The sequence below is a fragment of the Numenius arquata genome, chromosome 2, assembly GCF_964106895.1.
Source record: "Numenius arquata chromosome 2, bNumArq3.hap1.1, whole genome shotgun sequence".
NCBI classification, from domain to species: domain Eukaryota; kingdom Metazoa; phylum Chordata; class Aves; order Charadriiformes; family Scolopacidae; genus Numenius; species Numenius arquata.
In genome coordinates this window covers 19,790,144-19,809,318 of record NC_133577.1, presented here as the reverse complement: position 1 = coordinate 19,809,318, position 19,175 = coordinate 19,790,144, and the positions used below count along the sequence as shown (strand labels likewise).

The 19,175-nt window shown below is 45.5% G+C and overlaps 1 protein-coding gene across 1 annotated transcript in view; it reads left to right on the top strand.

Annotated features, from left to right (window-relative positions):
• Positions 1 to 18,941, top strand: part of FRMD1 (FERM domain containing 1) — a 30,349-nt gene extending 11,408 nt beyond the window's left edge. Inside the window, exons 3-13 of the mRNA XM_074168523.1 lie at positions 3,651 to 3,730; positions 5,805 to 5,881; positions 7,551 to 7,737; positions 10,210 to 10,365; positions 12,649 to 12,714; positions 12,927 to 12,995; positions 13,178 to 13,352; positions 15,111 to 15,446; positions 15,584 to 15,712; positions 16,437 to 16,516; positions 18,654 to 18,941. Of these exons, the coding sequence (XP_074024624.1) occupies positions 3,651 to 3,730; positions 5,805 to 5,881; positions 7,551 to 7,737; positions 10,210 to 10,365; positions 12,649 to 12,714; positions 12,927 to 12,995; positions 13,178 to 13,352; positions 15,111 to 15,446; positions 15,584 to 15,712; positions 16,437 to 16,516; positions 18,654 to 18,941 (1,643 nt within the window). The remainder of the gene's footprint in view (positions 1 to 3,650; positions 3,731 to 5,804; positions 5,882 to 7,550; positions 7,738 to 10,209; positions 10,366 to 12,648; positions 12,715 to 12,926; positions 12,996 to 13,177; positions 13,353 to 15,110; positions 15,447 to 15,583; positions 15,713 to 16,436; positions 16,517 to 18,653) is intronic.
• The last annotated feature ends 234 nt before the right edge of the window (positions 18,942 to 19,175 follow it).

Here is a 19,175-nt window from a genome sequence, read left to right as displayed (position 1 = left end):
AATGACTCAGAACTGATTTGACCCTGTATTACAGCGATAATTTTCTGTTGCTTTTTTCCCTGCAGTGTAAATAATGCCTATTGTAAATCTGCATCACTCACTGGAGCTGTGTCACTTTTTTTCTGACTGGAGACCCAGTCCATTATTTTTTTGCAACAACGTGCATCCTGTATTTGCTTAAATATGTAAACGTGCTAAGGTAATTTTGCAGAGTAGGAGCACTGGAGTGTTTGCATTTCTGGTGACTGCTTCATTTGAAGTGAGATTTTTACAGCATAAACTTTCCGTTTTGTTTGAGGGCTCTTAAAAGCTGCAATTGGGAGAAATGTGTGAATTGTGTTACTGCAAACTGGCTGTCCAGATGTGCTTCTTGGGATTGTAGTGCAGTGCACTGGTGTGTTGTGCCAGGTCTGGTATCCGTACTCACATACGGGAGGGAACCTTTTAAGAAAAGCTGATATGATATATTTTTAAGCTCACTGGCAGCACTGAGATGAGATTCATGAATGCAGTGTCAGTAGCTGTAGGTGGACACGTACGAATTTTCATGCATGCTTCCAAGCCAGCTTCTTGGTACCTTTCAGCTATTGTCCTTCAGCTGAGGCCAGTGAAGCAATGACAGTTTGTATGGAGCCCTGTTTGGATCCACAGATTGGACACATCCTTCCCTTGAAAGGCAGCCATCTGTGCATATTTATATTGTCCTTTACAGCACTGCTCTGAGGTGCTGCAATTTGGTGCCCTCATCTCTGTTAGAGACGCCTGTTTTCAAAGCAGAGACAGTTTCAGCATCTGGCAAAAGATCTCTAAGTTTCACCACTAATCCAGTGTAAGGAAAAAAAAATCCCACAGCCTACGTAGGACTGGGGAGGGAAATACCTCTTTGTTTTTGTAGATGGAGCCTTACACTGCAGGTTGACATTCCAGCAATATTAACTTCATTAAGGCAGGAATGCAGCACTGCATTCTTGTGCGGGAGGGAGGGTGGGGAGGATGCTGGGCTGGGGAGGAGCAGGACCCTCAGGGAGAACTGATACATCGGGGTGTCCTCCTACTTCAGCCTGGCTTATTCTTGGGGTTTATGTGTACCTCTCAGTAGGCATGATAATGACCTGGAGTCCTCAGGCTTGGCATCTTGGCCCTCCTAGAGTCATCTCTCTAACCTAATTAACATGACAGAGATAAATAGAGGCTGTGGAGTGTGGGTAACAAATGACTTTACTATGGTGGAACTGCTCTGTCATCTTTTTCCCCTTTATGTCCCAGTACCTGTGTGTGATGGGATGGTTCAGGCTGTATCACTGTGCTTGCTGTTACATCTTCCCCTTGTGTCCGAGGAATAATTCACATATTTCCCTAAATGCCTCTGGGCACAGGATTATTCCTGGGCAAGAAGGGAAAACTGACCCCACAGATTGTTACAGCCATGCAGGGTCCCTACCCTCTTTACAAGGTGCCAGCTGAACACCGCGGTACTGGCAGAAACGATATAGGCTTTACCCAGCACTGCTGTGCCATCAGGAGCAGCCCCAGTCCCACTGCGGGAGCCCATAATGGAGCGATCACCCTGCCCTGGGATGGGTGCTGCGCTCCTGTTATCCCACTCCTATCGCTTGCTGTGCGGTTGCTTCCTAAATGAGATTTTATTTACTTTCTAAGAAAAGCTTTACAGAGAGACGCTTATCAGCTTGGCAGCTGACGAGGGACAGAGAGAAGTCCAAGAGATGGATCAAACCCATCTCTCTTGCTGACTAGGACTTCTATCAACCTTTTTAAGGCAGCGTTATCTGATCTTAATGGACTTAAGAGAAGCAAGGGTTGGGGCCAGCACAGCCCCCCAGCCACCCTATCTTACAGGCACAAGCGAAGAGGCAGGTACAAGATGCAGTCGCTGTGATGTTTAAACCTCTTCTGCTTGTCAAAATAGCAAAACAACTTCCATATCACCTTGTGTTCTGCAGCACTTAAATTCCCACCACTAAAACTTTCAGGATTTCTGTGCAGGTGTTTCAACAGTGCTGTTACATACGCAACACAGTATTTATGTGACATGTCAAGCAACCTGATGAACAGAAGTGTAATTATATTAAAATTACAGCTGCAATCAGTGCAGTGCAGGAAAGACCATAGCGATTAAACAGGACTTTCTTGGGATTGTCCTCTTTGTGTGCGCAGTGTTACTGGTATTTTACATGAGGCTTTCTGCTGGTGTGGTGTGTGGACCAATTCTGGCTAGCACCAGGTGTGGTTTCCCTCACTTGAGGTGGGACCTGAAGGAGGTGGTGATAGGGGTTGGTTTTGCTTGTTCTTTAAAAGCTTGCAAAGGAGGTATTTGTTGTATCTGTCCCTGTAAGGAACTGGAATGATCTGGGAGGATGGCGGTGAGGCAGCTCCAAGCCCCCTTGAATGCCTGCTGTAATGTTGGGCTCTGCCAGTCCTTCACCTGCTGCACAGACACGAGTGCAGGCTCTCATTTGGTTGTAAGTCTCCATTAGAAAAATTTCACCTGTGTTCTCCCCTTCCTTTTTTTTTTTTGGTGTTTGACATCAGAAAGCAAAAGCCAAAGCTTGGAAGTCTGGGCTGGTCTTTAGGAGCAAAAGGTTGTTTTGTGAAGGATGGTTGGCTTTTTTTTTTTTCCTGGCTTTTTTTTTTTCCTGGCTTTTTTTTTTTTCCTGGCTTCCCCTCTGCTCCTTTCATGTCCAAGGAACAAGCTTTTCAACTTGGCACTTGCGTCACCTGTCAAACACTTTCCTGGGTAAGACCAAAGAGTAGAGGGACTGGTCAGGTGAATGTGCTCAGCTGGCATTGCCACTGAAGCCTGAAACACCCGTCAGGTCTTTTTTTAAGAGACTTGAGAAGACTTGGGAAAAAATCTTTCGCTGGCTGAGTTGTTTGGATTTGATAATTGGTAAGCAGTGTTACAAAACACTGGCTTTGAAAGTAGCACAAAGCTCTTTGGAGATAATGTGCTGTTCAAGCTGTCTCTTGTTCACCCTCACCTGGGTGGAGAGCAAGTCCTGGTCCTTTGAGGCAGGCCAGGTTTCCCTTCCCTTCATTCGTCTTTTTGCTCTATGAAAGAAGTTGGGTGTGAGCAGGAGACACCAGATCTTCCCAGACCTTCTGAGGAGGGCATTTGGGTTTCATCCTTCTCCTCCTCACCATTTCAGAGGATCCCATTCATATGTAGAATATGAAACCTGTCAAATACCTGATTCTGTCCACTTGCTTATGCCACATTGGACTATGGTGCTACATGGTGGCAGAGTGGGAGTTTGGGTAGGGCTTGCTTGGTTAATAATAATAAAAAAAACCTGAATCTGCTAAACTGACAGTACAATTAGCTTGGTAAGATGATGTTTCCTTTCTGTAAGTAGCTTCTTGCTTATAAAGCAAGAATTCTGCACTTCTGGTTAAAGTGTTTGCTCAGCATCTTTTGTATCAAGGCGTAGCTGACCTTCCTTCTGTACTGTCTGCAGTAGCACACGTACTTAAGCAACTCAGTGCCCTCTCTTTTCCCTGTCCTGTCTATTCCTTGGTCAGCTCTGTTTTAAAGTGTGTTTCTTGGAAACAACTTGTATAGTCATCTAGGTATTTCATGAATAAGAATTTCTAATTCTTTAAATTAAATGTGTTTTCCCCTTGTCTTTCAGATAATGAATATGTTTTTATAGACCTGGAGCAGAAGCTTAGCAAATACTTCTCAAAGGAGTGGAAGAAAGAGACCACCAAAGTAAGACAGATGTTTAATTTTGGATGCTACTACTTTGGTATCGGACTACATGGTTAAATGAAAGCTCTTAAACTATTATCCATAAAGCATTTCTTGAAGATCGTCTGCAGAATGCTGTTCAGTAGAAAGATGCAGTGACTTGTGCACAGCTGTACAATTGAGATAAAACAGCCCCTTACACAACTTTACTTGAGCAATAGTAGCCACATGGTTGCTGCTTAGCTGCTGCAGGAGTGGAGAAGGTCAGTTGGTCAGTCTTGCTTTTGAACTTAGCTGAGCCCATGAAGACTCTGGACACCTCATTGTTATCCTTAAGCAGAACAACCTAAAATGACCTTTTGAGACTTGAACCTGATATGAGGGAGAGGGCTGGAGCTGTGACTCTTCCAGAGTACACGCAAAAGGACAGTGGAGCGAAAGGAAGGATATTTTGTTCCAGGAGACTCCTAGTACTTTAAGGCTTGCCAGCCCTGCCAAGGGAGAGGGAAAAGCCATATGAAATAAAGACAAGCCTACGTAATTGTTTAGTGTCGGTCATTCAGGCATGATAACACCTGTTTGTGTGTGTCATTTTAGAGGAGCCACAGTCTAGGACAAAGTGTAGTATGCAATTACATTCAAATATTGTAATTAGCTCATTATGACTTTTTCCACCTTCCTTAAGGGTTTTCTTTTGCAGAGTAGGCACGCTTGCCATTTCTGCTGCTTAGAGAAGTTTGCAGATGACTAGTGAGGTTCAAGGATCGCTCTTGCCACATACTGCTTCTCCCAAACAAGTGAGGGTTACTTCAAAGACAGCTACCAGTCGTGCAGAGCACTGTCTGTCCAGCCAGTGAGGGTTTCCCGAGGCAGGTGTTTCTGGTCACCTCAGGATGGGGTACGCTTTGTGGTTGCTTTGAGGCTGGATTCTTGCAACACTTTTTAAGTCAGGTGAAGTGTCAAACCTCTGGTGTGAGGTGAATCATAAAAGGCTGAATGAGTTGCCATTGGCAGTACTGAAGTCAGAGAGGAATTAGGCTGTTGGACTGGGTTAGCACACAGGGATTTAATTCCTATGAAGAGGTTTCAGGTAGAAAGTCTGGTCCAGCTGATAAAATAGGGTGACTAGGAACAAATTCCAGAAATAAAATGTAAATATTTGCATGATGATCAAGAAGTTGCTCTCTGCATCAGATGTGCATGGCATGCCATGTACCTTGTCCCAGGGAGATGGGTCTGACCAGCAAAGCCTTGGAACTGCTTATGTGAGCAGTTATCTGTATGAACATTAAAGAAGCAAGTAACAAAGTAGGAAAGATGAGAGAATAAGCTAGTAAGATAAGATGTTCCTTCCCCCCTTCTTTTTTTTTTTCTTTTTTTCTTCGTGTTTAAACAAGCCTGTAAGTCTGAAAGGTAGGCTGTAGTTAAAACAACAACAGAACCCTTGCTGACTTTCTTCTAACAGACATCTTCAGCGTGAAGCAGACATCAATGTCTCCTTTTGGTCTGTGGCTGCAGGAAAGTGTGAATAACTAAACATTAGCCCTGCCAGACAAAAGGCGAGGAGTTAATATCAGGCTGGTGCGCCTCAGCCCCCGGCAGTAAATGCTGAAGGCGGCGGCGCGTGTGTCCCTGCCAAGTGATGTGGTGCGGGGCAGAGGTGGCTGGTTACTGCCGGGAGTGCCCTGCCGCCGGGGCACGCTGCCCTGCCTGGCCCTTCGAGGGAGCCTGGGTCAAACTTGCTGCATTCAGTGCCGATGCCTCTGCAGCTGCCAGGTGCCGAGCAGGGTAACTCTGGGCCAGGCTGGGCATCCCCAGGCTACGCTGGGACTCTTTTATACCTGTTCATCCCACCCCCCCATCCAAAATGTTCTACCCTCCCTAGGATGTCTTGCTATTCAGGCTGTCTAAATGTATTACGATGCCTCGTTGCTGTGAGCCTTAAAGGCAGCTGGATTCCCCCTGAAACTTGTGAAGAGTAGAAAATGAAAAGCAGTGTAGGGAGCGAGCTTGGGAGAGGAGAATGTTACCAGATGGGGTAACAGGAATTTTGGATGCTGAATGTTATTTAACTTGTCTTCTGTCTCGGCTCTAGGGAACAGAGAAATTCAGCCCTCCTTTTGTTGCGTTCTTTAGAGTACAATACTACGTAGAAAATGGAAGAATAATAAGGTAAGTTTCCTTAGTTTCTTACCTCACTGAAGTTCCCTTCCCTTCAGTGGTACTTACTGTGTTCTGAATTGTTCACTGTGTTCTTAAAAGGCAAGAAAAATAATGTTTCTTTGTTAAGCTCATCTCTGTGAGCTCATAGAACTAAGCTTAAAAAGCCACTTGTTTTTTTGTTTGTTTTGTTGTTTTTTTTTTTAAAGACCTTCACAGACTCCCTTATCCAGCCATGAATGTTTTCACTCTGAATCATACTCCTTATCCCTTGGAAAGTTGTGACTGCTTTTCCATCTGTCTTTTCAGAGCAGGTCAAATGACGACAGTAACAAAATACATTAAACACTCTTGGTTTTATGGAAAGCATTAGATGACCATACCAAGAATAGTTATTTAGACTCTAGAGCACATGCTAATAATTTTGGATCTGTTTGTTTTTTTTTTTTGTATCTGAGTAGTGCTCTGCGCAGTCTACTCCTGGAAATGGACAAAAGAAATTACTTCACAAGTTAGAGAGTTTTGCATTTGTAGTCCATTCACATGGAATATGGGCTGCACTCAAAACACCACCGCCCTCACACATGGTACAGAACAAAGGATGAGGTAGTTAAAAATGAACAACTGACAGACTTAATTTCCATCAGCGCTTCTGGCGTGGCTGTGACCCTGGGACAAGCCAAGAACTGGGATCATTTGGGTGGATTAAAATCTTTACCAAAATTTTGGCATTTGTTCTCGTCTTGAACAAAGCTTGGTGGTTTTTTGTTTTTCTCTCTCCACAGTCTTTTCATTTTGGAGACAGGGGAATCTTTTTCTTCTGGCGTCTGTTTGGCTGTTAAGTGTTTTTTATTTAGCTTTGCTTTTAGGTACAAATGGAGATTGCATATCATTGTACCACCCCTGATGTACATATTGTTATAAGCGTTACAAGCAACTTTCTTTTTCACTAGTAATTTAATTGAAGAGGTTTGTGGGAGCCATTCTAACTCTACACACACACACTTTTACAAGCAGACTGTAGTGTCCAGCACCTCATCTATACATACGCATCAGCAGCCTGCTTCCCATGAGCTCTTACAGCGGGGGGTGTGTGGGTTATCAATGCTGTGTGATAGTTACGCCTTATCAGACTCTCCCTGTTTAACAGCTTGAGGAAGAAGACAAAAACAAGCCCAAGGCTCCTGTGTCTTTTGATCTACCTTGCAGGGAATTAGCTGCTGAAAAGTACCTTGAGCCTAAGGCAAGGTGAAATGAAAAAGCGGTGCCAGGTTTAGAGGGGAAGGGAGGACAGGTGTGCAAGAAACAGGACTGGGAGTCAAGGGAGTTGACTCTCCTGACTGCTACAGGCTTTCCAGAGAAACAGAAGTGCTTGATGTAGTCAGTCTCCAAAACAGGTGTGACGTGATTTTTCTTTCATCTACCTTCTGCCCTAACTTCTTAGATCTCATGCTCCTCAAGATAAAGCTGCTATTTCCCATGTTTGTAAAACACTTAGTGGGAGAAGATCTTGATCCTTGGCTTGGTGCTCCCTACGCACATAACTGTATCAGGGTGGCATTGGCACCCACCAGGGATGTCAAAGTTTAATCCCTCCTCTCAGAAGGAAGATGTGAGGGGCCTTATCTGAGCCTGAACTGTTCTTTTCTTCTTCAAGTAAACTTGCCTTTGTGTCTTGCAGCGATAAGGTGGCACGGCAGCTCTACTATTGCCATCTCAAAGAGCAAGTACTTATGTCTCGGTGCAACCACAAAGAAGAAATCTACTTCTTGCTGGCTGCCTACAGCTTACAGGCAGACTTGGGCAACTACAGGGAGAAGGTCCACACTGGCAAATACTTTGAACCTCAGGCTTATTTCCCGCAATGGGTAAGTTTTGGGGGATCTTTCCATCAACAGATTGTGCATGCAGCAAGAGCTATGTCAAGGTGGTACCTAACTGTAGTCACTCAACTTCCCCAACTCCTACTGCAATGATCAGGCAGAGTGGTAAAGCGTCACCCTGAATTTCCCTCAGGAGGTATCTCCCCACCTTCCACTAGATGTAGATGCCTGTTCCTCCTGGGCTCACTCATTGGTGAGGTGGGTGGTGTGTACCCTTCCACCTTGAAGGGATGTGTTGGTGTCAAATGAATAACCCTGACAGTGCAGCTGTCTTTGTTTAAATCTTCTATGGCTCAAAGGGGTTTGTGTTTGCAGTGGTACATCTGCAAGATCTGTACAACCTAAGCTCTACAGAAAACTTCAGGGCTGCGAAGCCAAGTCCATTGCCCTTTGTTCCTCTCTCTGTAACGCTTACCTCTGGGATGGATAGACCCCAAGCCTAAGGGGAGGTACTGCTGTGCAGTGCCTCTGGTGCTTGCTTTGTCATTAAGCTCTGGCTCAACTGCAGTAAAAGTGTAGGGCCTGGAAATGGGTTTGCGTGTTTGTTTATAGGCATGTGCATGTGGGCTTTTGCCCTTCAAGACTTACAAACAACTTAGAAAGCCAAGAAGTAAAATGTTAAGCAAACTGTTGATAAACACTTTAGTGTGCATAAAAATAGAAAGTGAAGCTAGCTTTGTTACAGGCATGGCACTGTAATGTCTTCTGGAGTGGGATATTCCCTGGGACCTGGACAGACCCTGTGCAACCTAATATAGTTCTGGAGCGCCGTTCTCTGTTACAGCAGATTATAGCTCAGCCCACACCTTGAGGTAGCTGTCAAGAAGCCCAGATGTCTCTGGTAGTTGGCTGCTCTAGGCAGTTGACTTGCCCAGGCAAGTCACATCTCCCCGGTGAAGGGTGGCACTGTCCCCTGCTTTGGGAAGAAGGTTCGGAGCACTGACAGGGGTTGCATTGGGAAGGCAAGGCTGGTAGAGCCTCCTTTACACGCAAGTCCCAGCCTGCCCGCCTTGCTGTGCAGAAATGCATCTTTCTCCCAGACAACGGGCCTTCATCCCATGCTGTTCCTCGCTATGGGGAGCCTGGCAGGAGATAGCTAACGAAGGCCTGGAAAAGATGAGTCTCATGCGTGCCATTTCTGGGACAGTTAAAAGTCTTATCACAGACTATTGCTCATCTGGCAAACATTGCAAAGGCCAAGGCAAAGCGTGGCTCACCTGCACTGAGCCACAACTCCAAGCAAGTATGTGGGTGATTTATTACATCATTGCAAAGAGCAAAATCTGGCAGGCGTGGGGACGCTTCTCTCCCTGCCCCCAGGCTCCCGTGGGGAGATACTGAGTGATCTCCTCCTCCGACGCGATCTCTTCCTCCAGCACGTGCTTGAGATCATTGGGCCAAGGGCTGCCCCAAGCCTTGTGTGAGCGAGGAGAGGCACCGCTGCCTCAGGGTGATCAACCCGGCTTTGAACTGTGGAGGTGCTGTGTCTCTTTCTGCTGACATTGCACAGCTGATGGCATCAGTGTTGTCCTCCACCAAGCCCAGCCTTCTTTGTGGGAGGGCAACTAATCTGGCAAGTCATGCTGAGGAGGGCAGAGGTGTTACTGAATAGAGTAAATGAGGGGGTTAATAAAAAATGGAAATGGGAACTGGGTGGTGATGGGGTCTGGTTGTCTTGAGCCAGGGCAGGTTGTTCCTGGCAGGATGTTCTCGGGTACCTGGTGGGATCTAATTTTAAATGCCACCAGTGGTGGGGGATTTTGAATTAAATTCAGCCAACACCCTTCTTACCTGTCACTGTCTCTTGCAGCCTGAAGGGGGCCAGTCTGACATGGAAGGTGGCCAGGCTGCCCTGTAGCCTCATAGAGAGGGCACGTGGGCAAGCATGGGAACTGGGCACTCACAGGGCAAGAGCAAAAGGCCCAGTGTGGGTTTTTCTGCTGCTGAGCAAAGCCACATGCCTGCCAACCACTCCTGATAGATAACACTATCTCAAGGTATTTTTTTTTATCAACCCCTTTGAGGATGGAAATGCTAAATAAGCCTAATGTGTAGTTTCTGGTCTTAAAAAGACCACCTAGCACTTCTGCAGTGTTTGGAGATGTTGCTGTTGATTGTGTTGGCATGCAGAGCAGTCCTTGTTATCTGCCCATAAGCATTTATGGATGCCAAGAGTTATGAAACCTAATTCCATACTTAAAAATGAAAAGAGCTGACACTACTTCTATAGTCTTGGTCTGTTATGATTTTTCCATCTAGGATCTGTTTGGAGACATCGGTATCATCTGGCTGCTTTAAATGCTTATCCTCCAGGGAGGTAGAAGTGAACGTGGACTAAATCTTGAAGGACCATATGAAACTCCTCCACCTCTAGTCTCTGCTTTGCTGTTGATCACAGCTGCCTCCGGTGGGGATTGCTGAAGAGTTGCTGACCTGTTTGTTTTCCTTGTGGTTTAGATAATTGCAAAGAGGGGGAGCGACTACATCTTGAAACACGCCCCAGAGATGCACCGAGAGCAGCAAGGGCTGAGCGCTAAGGAAGCGGTGCTGAAGTTCATTAAGGAGTCCTGCCTGCTGGAAGATGTGCCCGTCCACTTCTACAGGCTGCAGAAGGTTAAACAAAGAACTACTTATTTTTAACTTCTCTCCCATCATTAATTGGGTGCACCATTACATTTTTCACTTTCTGTTTATTTGAGGGATGGTTGCCTCTGCAGAGAGGCCAAACAAGTCTAAAATGTTCAGCCAGTGAGGCCTGTCCCCACAAACAAACCTGTTGCCAATATACAGGTATAACTGGAATCTAGTTTTGTTCCTTGGCCAAGAAACTGGCCACAGGAATGGCAAAACTTAATTTTTGTCCCTGCCTGTCAGTGGACTCACACCAGAGAAATCACCGAGAAGCCTTTTGATTTGGTTGCAGTCCCTTGAAATGGTGACAAGATGTTGGCTAGCTTTCACACAAATGGCATGTAAAAACTGAAGGTGACAGTGAGTCATCCTGACTTTCTTACCCCCCCTCCCTCTCCAGCCCTGTCAGAGTGGTTGGTGTTTTCTCAGCTGTGTGTCAGTTTTGGATTCCTGGATTGTTGTTTGTCCCCGAGTCTTAGACTCCTTACCCAAGCCTGCTTAAATAGAATGCACTTCATTTTCATGTGCTAAGAGAGTTTAGGTCTAGAAGTAGGACTAAAGAGAAGTTTTCTGTTTCTCTTAAATGAGTGAAACCTGCTCATGCAATTAGAAATGGTTTGGACCTTTTTTTCCAAATGGAGATACTCCACTCTGTCAGACTCATAACTAAAACTTCTTGGTTGTTTGTGCTCAGTGGGAATTATGTCTGGGAGGTATCAGTGTCTTTTGACCAGGTCTAGCAGCTCTAGTTATTGGAGAAACATGCATTTTCTGGAGGAAATGAGTTCCACTTTGGTCTATAGTCCAGGCTTGGTTTCAGTTCATTGTAAATCATAGACGCTCTCCCTACCTCTCCTCTGTCCTCTCTGTTCTGATTCTAATGCTGTTAATGATGCAGTCATAAGAGGGTTGGTTACACTTGAATGCCGTAAGAAATCCAGCTGGCAGGAGATGATACAATTTATATCCGAAAGCACCAGGGCTGTGAAATTGGTTGCTCTTAATATCCAAATTCCTGTCTGACTTGAACTTACATTTTATGCATTGCTAACTCCTTCATGTGTTGTTTGATCCACAATGTGCTGCTCTTCTGCCATGTGACACAGTTATCTCATCTCGTGATGAGATATCCTCTTCCTAGGTGACACCTGGGTCACAAAGCTCCTGATCAAGCGCACAGGGGTGCCAGGTGAAGGTGTCAATGCACTGGCTGCCCTGAGATTTCAAAAACAGTCACTTTTGTTTTACACCCTCCTCATGGCTGTTACTAAGGTTGAGAACTCTGAAAGAAAACACAGCACTGAGTTCCATATCTCTCCTACAGACCAGTACTGATTTACCAAGCTTTTTGCCCTTAGAAGGGAGAGAGCATTTCTTAGTGACTTTAAACTGGAGACATGGATGGTACCAGGGCAAAGGATGAGGTAATGTGATGGCATAAGGCTTGCATCTTGACAAGACAGGTAAGGAGAGAAAGTTTTGATTTAAACTTTGAGCTCTGCAAGCCCATAATTTTTACCCCAACACTTTCTTCCTCCTAGCAAGAAAAGTACATGTTCTCCTCCCTAACTCTGCCATGCCAGGAGAGACTGAAAGAACTAGCTTATGATATTTTTTGGTCTTCAAGCAAAGGAATCTCATTAGAGACCAAGTATGTCATACCAAGATACAGCATGAGGAAAAACAAGGCAGTATTCCAGCCCAGTGACAAGCATTTAAAACCACCTGGTCTCAACACTGAGATCAAAAGGTTAGAAGGAAAGTCCCTGTAACTCTGGGTATTGATTAGCTCCCATATGGCCAAGGGACACCTAAGGTCCAGCAAGTCCCTGGATGGGAACAGCAGTGCTGTGGTAAGGAGGACAAGTGTCCCTTCTGGTTTGGGTTTTCTGTCACCTGGAAAGAGACAGCGGTGCATATTCATGGGGACAGCAGAGACCATGCATGGCTGTATGAGAGGTTACAAAGTACCTCTGAGAGCAGCAATTGTCCATGCCCTCAAATCACTAAAGCTATAGGATTCCTTGTCCAGGGCAGTTAGGGTGTGAGCTGGTGAAATGCTTGAGACGCCCAGCATGAGGAGATTTTAGGTGTAGTTATTTCTGGGGTCAATAAGGCAAGGTGCACTTTACAAACACAAAAACCAAATGAGCTGATGGCAATTGCCTGATGAGCAGTCTTGCTACCTCTCCTGCAGTAGGTGCCAGAATAAGAGCATGGTCTTTGTAGATTAACCTTTGACTCCAGGCTCTTCTGTTCTTTTAGGATAAGAAGGAGGATCGCCCCACAGTTATCCTGGGCCTGACCCTGAGAGGAATGCACATCTATCAGGTAACACGCTGCCAAGAAAGCCTTCTGGTGTAGCATTAACTCTGCCCAGCTCCCCTGTCCTCCCCCCACCCCACTGCAGCTCCTCTGCCTCCCCTGCAAACACCAGGCTCCGCATATCTCGCATTCTTGGTTGTTTGCAAATTCTTTGCACATCCCTGACTCCACCCTGTACCTGCCAGTCCCTGTGTCACTCCGAGTTTGATGTGTTGCAGGAGGTGAATCACGTTCGCCAGCTCCTCTATGACTTTCCCTGGTCACACATCGGGAAGCTGGCGTTTCTGGTGAGTATGACGGAGCAGGGGCCATCTGGCAGCGGGCTGTCTACCTGGGACCTGGCAAAGCTGTTGGCCTGCCCGCGCTGAGTCCTGTCACTCAGATACACAAGACCACAGCTATCTCTGGTAGCTGTGTGGCTGAAAACATGCTCTTGCACACTTCACTGGCATCTCCCCTCTTTTTGCAGGGGAAAAAATTTGAGATCCAGCCAGATGGTTTGCCTTCTGCACGGAAGCTGGTTTACTACACGGGTTGCCCCTTCAGGTCACGGCACTTGCTGCAGCTCCTCAGCAACAGCCACCGGCTTTTTCTGAATATCCAGCCAGTGTTGAAGCAGATCCGAAAACTGGAGGAGGCCGAAGGTAAGTGATGGAAGAGCAGGTGACTTCGGTACGGGGAAGAGTACATCATGCTAGGCTCTGCTGTTGCTTCATGGTGGCTGCTCTCTAAGTAATTAATGGTGTTTCTGCCTTACCAGGAAGCCAGTGAAGAGACATAGAGGTGTTAGATGTGTTTCAGGTCTATTACTGGGAAGCGTTGATGGCTCCCACATTGCTAGACTGTGATCAGAAAGTGTGTGTGTGAGAGCAGCTGAGGGGGAATATCTCCCTTTAAGTAAGAGGACATCCTCGCGCTCTGTGCTCCCAATTTGTGCACATTTGACACATGCTTCTGAGTGGAAGTAGTTCTGAATAAAAAGCTTTCCATTGGGATAAGATCTTGTGTTCAAGCAGCAGTACAAGTTGTGAGCCTGTGCTTTAATTTTTTAGTGCCCTTCACTAAACACTGCACACAATTTTAGTCTGTAGTGTCCAACAGTTAACAGCTAGGAGTTGCAGGTGCCAGAAACAGCCTGAAAGCAGATCAGGATTCCCAGAATTTGTCTCTTCTGATGGAGTCTCTTCTCGTAGGAACACTGATTTGAACTCTGACAGTCCCTGGTATCCTTCCAAGCAAAGTTCAGTCGTTTCATCACCTCTCAGGTTGCCCCCTTCCATTTTCCAGCTCTGCAAGCTAGGTCTCCTACAAGTTCTCAGCCTACCTTTCCCTGGTGACTGGTTTTAATGCATTACAATAGGTCGTCTTCTGGAGGATTGTGTCCCCTTTCCTCTAGCCTTCTCTTGAATGCTTTTTTTTTCCCCCTGTACTTCTTTCCTGACTGCCATTCCCTGTATTCTCCATTCACACTTTCTCTGTCTTCTCTGGGGTTTGTAAACCTTGTAGCATTACCTTCAAGGTCAGTAGAAGTCAGCCAGCAGTAGTTGATCCTCTTCTCTGAGGACACAGGCTGAGTCCTTCCAGGGAGAAGTCAGGAAGAAACTTGTTTCTGGTTATTACCCATCTCAACTATCTCTTGGGAGCTTACATCCATCTCTGAAGTGGCGATCGCTGGTTGTGTGGAATCGGTGTACAGGGCAAGGCAGCCTTTGGTCTCATCTAGCTTGGTTATTTCTGTCTTTCCTTTCAGTGGGGTTACAGAAGTGGCCTTGAGCTGTGCAGGAACAACCAGTGACACATGCCAGTCACCTGTAGAAAGGCTTGCTAACCAAGTGCGTGTGGGCAAAAGGCCATAGGTTTAGTGTCTACTAGCGCCTCGTGGATTTTTTTAGACCACCCTCAGCACACCTCTCTTTAGGTAACAGATACAAGCCATGGGAAGAATAATTACTAAATTGTTAACAAATTCCAGGCATAGGGATCCTTTTCTTAGCTCTCTCCACATGTTGGTGACTGGTTCAAGAAACAATCAATGTACTCTGTTTTTAAAGACTGAGCACTTAAGTTAGCTAAGCAATTCCTTTTTTTTTTTTTTTTTTTTTGACCTTCATTCCGGAAGCTACTATTTTCTGTATTATAACTGCCTCTACCTGCCTGTTCTAATTCAGGAGGTGCTGGGTTTATTGCAAGTATGACTGGCTATTTCTTTTACAACCAGCTGGGCATCCCAGTATCTGTTGAGCAAACAAAATACCAAACTGTCCCTGTATTTGTTCAGCAGCTGCAGCAGTTATTTCTTAATTGTTGCATTGTGCCAGTCCCAGAACTTACTGATTATTTTTCTACCCTTCCTTCAGTCATGCTTAAAGTTCCCACTGGTTTCTCTCACCTTTCTTCCTCAGAGAAGAAGCGCTACCGGGAGTCCTATATCAGTGACACGTTAGACATGGATCTGGACCCGTGCGATAAGAACTCGCGTGGCAGCGGGAGCAGCGGGGGCAGCCGGAGGGACAACCGTCTCTCGCGCCAGTCCACGGGGAGTCACGGCAGCTCTCACACGTCAGGCATTGAGGCTGACTCCAGGCACCGGGTGTCAGTGGAAATGTCAGTGGATGAGCCCTTTGGCATTGAACGGGTGCACAGGAAAGAGAAATCCTGCAGCTCAACCATCAGCTATGGTAGCTCTGGCATTGACAGTGGCAGCAAAGGGCGGGCTGAAGATGACTCTCAGGATGATGGTAAGGAATTTGGAGATGTGGAGCAACTTCTAAGCCTGCTCTTGCCTTCTGCAGAAGAATGGGAAGTAAGAGAATGTGAAGCAACTTGGAGCAGAAGTGTAACTCTAACCCTTTTCCTGCCGCTCTTTTCCTCCTAGAGCTTGAGTTGGCAGTAGATGAGCCAGAGGAGGTGCCTGTAGATGAGCCTTTAGAGGGAGACCAGTTAGAGGAGGCCACTGTGGGACAATCTGTTGAATCTCTTCCTCTAGATGCTGCTAGCTGCCAAGGTGAGATGGCTTTCTGCTACTGCTCAGTGCTTTTCTTTAGGCTCTAGCAACAGGATGATATATTTGGCAAGCCAGGCGTAATCTGAGGGATCTAAGAAAGCTGTATCATCTTCCAAACAACTGCCAATGCTACTTACTGTCCTACTGCAACGGGATTTGAAGTCAGCTCATCTAGAAGTTAAAGGTCAGCACCCTATGTTGTGCAGTGCTGCTCTCCTCTGTGCTCCTCAAGGTCTCCCTTCTCCAAATTTGCCAAGTTTATACTCCAGTTAATGACAAAAAGATAACTGAGAAATCTTTTGTAGTGAAGGAATTTGCTTTAAAATCTTGTATACCACAAAACAGCCAAGAGGTTCAACCGCAGATTAATGGGCCAGTCACAGGAATTAATAGGTAAAGCTTTGTGGCTTGTGATACAGGGAATGCTAGACAAGGGGGTCACGCAGGAGCTGTCTGGCCTTAGGGCACACAGCCTTTACAGCAAAGCAAGATGGGTGAATATGGGACAAGTTGGTGAGAAGCTGGTTTCTTGAGAGTTTTTAAACGTTGATCCTTAGGGGCAAAAAGGAGTACTTGTGAGCAAAGCTCCCACTGAGGGTGCTTACTGATGTATATTTATAGGATACCACTGCTTCAGTGTGGCCTGTGAGAACAACTTTCCTTTTCCCCAGGCCACAAAACCTCACACCTGCAATGCTTTTCACTTCCTCCTTCTCCTTTGCAGCTATAAATCAGGAATCACTGTCTGTGGTGCAAGTCACGCTAATAAAAATGAGAGGTCAAAGCGTGGAATCCCTTCACCAGGTAAAGCGGGGTGCTCGGCAGGAGGGTCTGTGTGTGGGCATTGAAACAAGGTCTAGTGTAATGGAGACATCTGTAAATCAGGTGAACTTGATTGGTCTGGATTGGGCTGATTTTAAACAGTGTAACCAAAACCATCTGTTGGCCAGCTACTGCTATCAGGACTAGGATGAGAGCAGTGTTTGGGTCCAGAGTAGTATAGAGAGGCGTGGAAATCTTGCAAGCCAGGTATTGTCTGCCTTAAGCTTCCAGATGGGAAATGGAAAAGAAACTACTTGCAAATTTTCAGTGCAATATAGAGCCAAGATCATCCCTGCAGTTTGGATGTGGGTTGCAAATTTGATCATCTTCCTGCTCCCGAAGCCAGAAGGAGCTCACATCAGAGCAAAACCAGATGCTCAAGCTCTAATTACTATCATTTGTGTGATTATACTATGTGTGTGCACCGAAGTGTTTGTTGTCGACACTTTCTTTTCTTCAAACACTTGCAAAATGGCAACTATATATGGTAAAATATGTCGTATCATAAGCTGTGCTTGGAAAAAGCTTATTAAAATGTCTTTTAAAGGCCAAACAATATTTCTTTTCAAAGTATAGCTGCACCCACTAGGGTAGAAATGTTTTGTGGTTTTCTTTTAAAAAACAACCCCCAAGAAACCCCAAAAGAACCCTACTAAGCCTCCACCATTTCCTCTCTTTCTGAATCCAAATTAGCCTTATCTGCTAAAAGAATTTTAAAAATCTGTTCATCGTTCTCCCCTTTGCTCCCTGAATTTTTCTGAACAAGGACTTTAATCACTTTGTAGGATTTTTTTTTTCTCTTTTCATGCTTCTTCCTGGACCCACTCAAAAGTGATAAGACGTTTTCACTTATCAGAAAAATAGCCTGTAAAGTGCTATGGGAGATTTAAGTAAATCTTGGTTACTTTTTCCAAAGCTGAAGACTGTGCAGTACAAATCATAACGAACTTATTCCTATATTTGAGCGGAATGACTTAAGAGTGCAAGGCAGGGAGTGGCTATCTTGCTTAAAGTAATGTTTTCAACATTAATGCTTTTACCAACACATGCTTATGCTATTAATTGATCAGGAGGCATCCGTTTTATAAGAGTGTTTCTGATCAACACGGTACTGTCTAAGTAATTGCAAAGACCTGGCTGCCACTTCTATGCATCAACTGTTTGGTGTATCTTTAAAAAAAAATTAAAAAAAACACACCCCAAACCTTCTTTACAAGACCATATAACTAAATGCTGCAGGACTGGGTTTCCTTAGCGTTGACCATACCATACAGCGTGTGCCTGGTCACATTGGAGCACAGCTGAACCACTGCAGGATTTCCTCAGGGTAGGTTTTTGATTCCCATCCTGTGGAGGTGAGAGAAGTGATACTGGGAGAAAGTTTACCATGTTGCCAATGGCAGTATTTTGATTTAAAAGTAATATTCCTGAAATCAGCCTTAATGTTAGCATTTATAAGCTGATTATGAAGAGACAGAGGAAGAAAAATCAGGTGGGGAAGTTGGAAATGTCTCGAATGGTCAGTAATTCTTCCACAGGGGCTGAGTCACTATAGCTTGTGTAGCAAGATGCTGCCTCTGGGAATTACTGCTGGTTTGCCGCTCCTGTTTTTCTTCACTGCTGAACAATGTTATGTAGGTGAAACTGTACATTTCACTTAGTGAATTTTGGACACCATAACCCATTAGTTTGCATGGTTGCCTTCTGAACCTTCCTTTCAGCTCATGAGTCTTTCACTAATTCAGTGTGTTCAAGCAATTAGGGTAATTTTTTATTACACACACTCTGTCCATTTGAGGATGGCTGCACGGATCTGCCAAGAAGTGTCAGGTCATTCAGGTGTCAGTACCTGTTAAGTGTTTCATCTATTGTACTGAACACTGAGAACACAGTGCAGAGAGATCAGGGTCTGGCTCAACATGGCAGGACAGCTTAATTCACTTTTAATTTCTTAATGGTTCTCAGCTTCTTCATTAAGCCAATGTCCTTCAGAAGGCTGGTGGGGCTGTTTTGAAGGAGTGGAAGAACAATTTTGGAAAACCTGTAGCATGCATAGCCAGCATCCTTAGGCTGTATCTGAGCTCATTGTTTTTATTCATGTGTCTTACTGAACTGGCAGGTCAGATCACCCAAAAGCAGGAGCTGCACGGACCAGCACAGCCAGAGTTTGGATGACATCCGCCTTTACAAGCACCGGCACCCGCCACTAAGTGCCACGCTGTCTTCAGACACATCCCACAGCTACACGTTTGGCTGCAGTCTGGAGGATAAGCTGTCTATCTATGGCTGTGTTTATTCCACAGCGGACTGCAAAACCAAGTCAGCCCTTTATGGGAAGCGATCCATGAACTGCCTCTCCTTGGATCTTCTGGGAGAGGACCAGGTCCCGGAGGAGTTTGTGGTGTAATGAGATTGGAGCTCTTCCATACCAGGAAACAGCTCATCATGGAAATATATACCTCATTAACACATGTGATGTCACTCTCTGGTTCTTGCAGGAGATTGTGAGTGGCTCTGTTATTCAGCTCCATAATCAGTAAGTGGCATCACTTCTGCAGACCTGACTACAGGGCAAATTAACTGGAGTGTAGCACTTAACGTTGGCCTTTGAAGTGTCTGAGCAGAAAATGGAAGTGGCCTG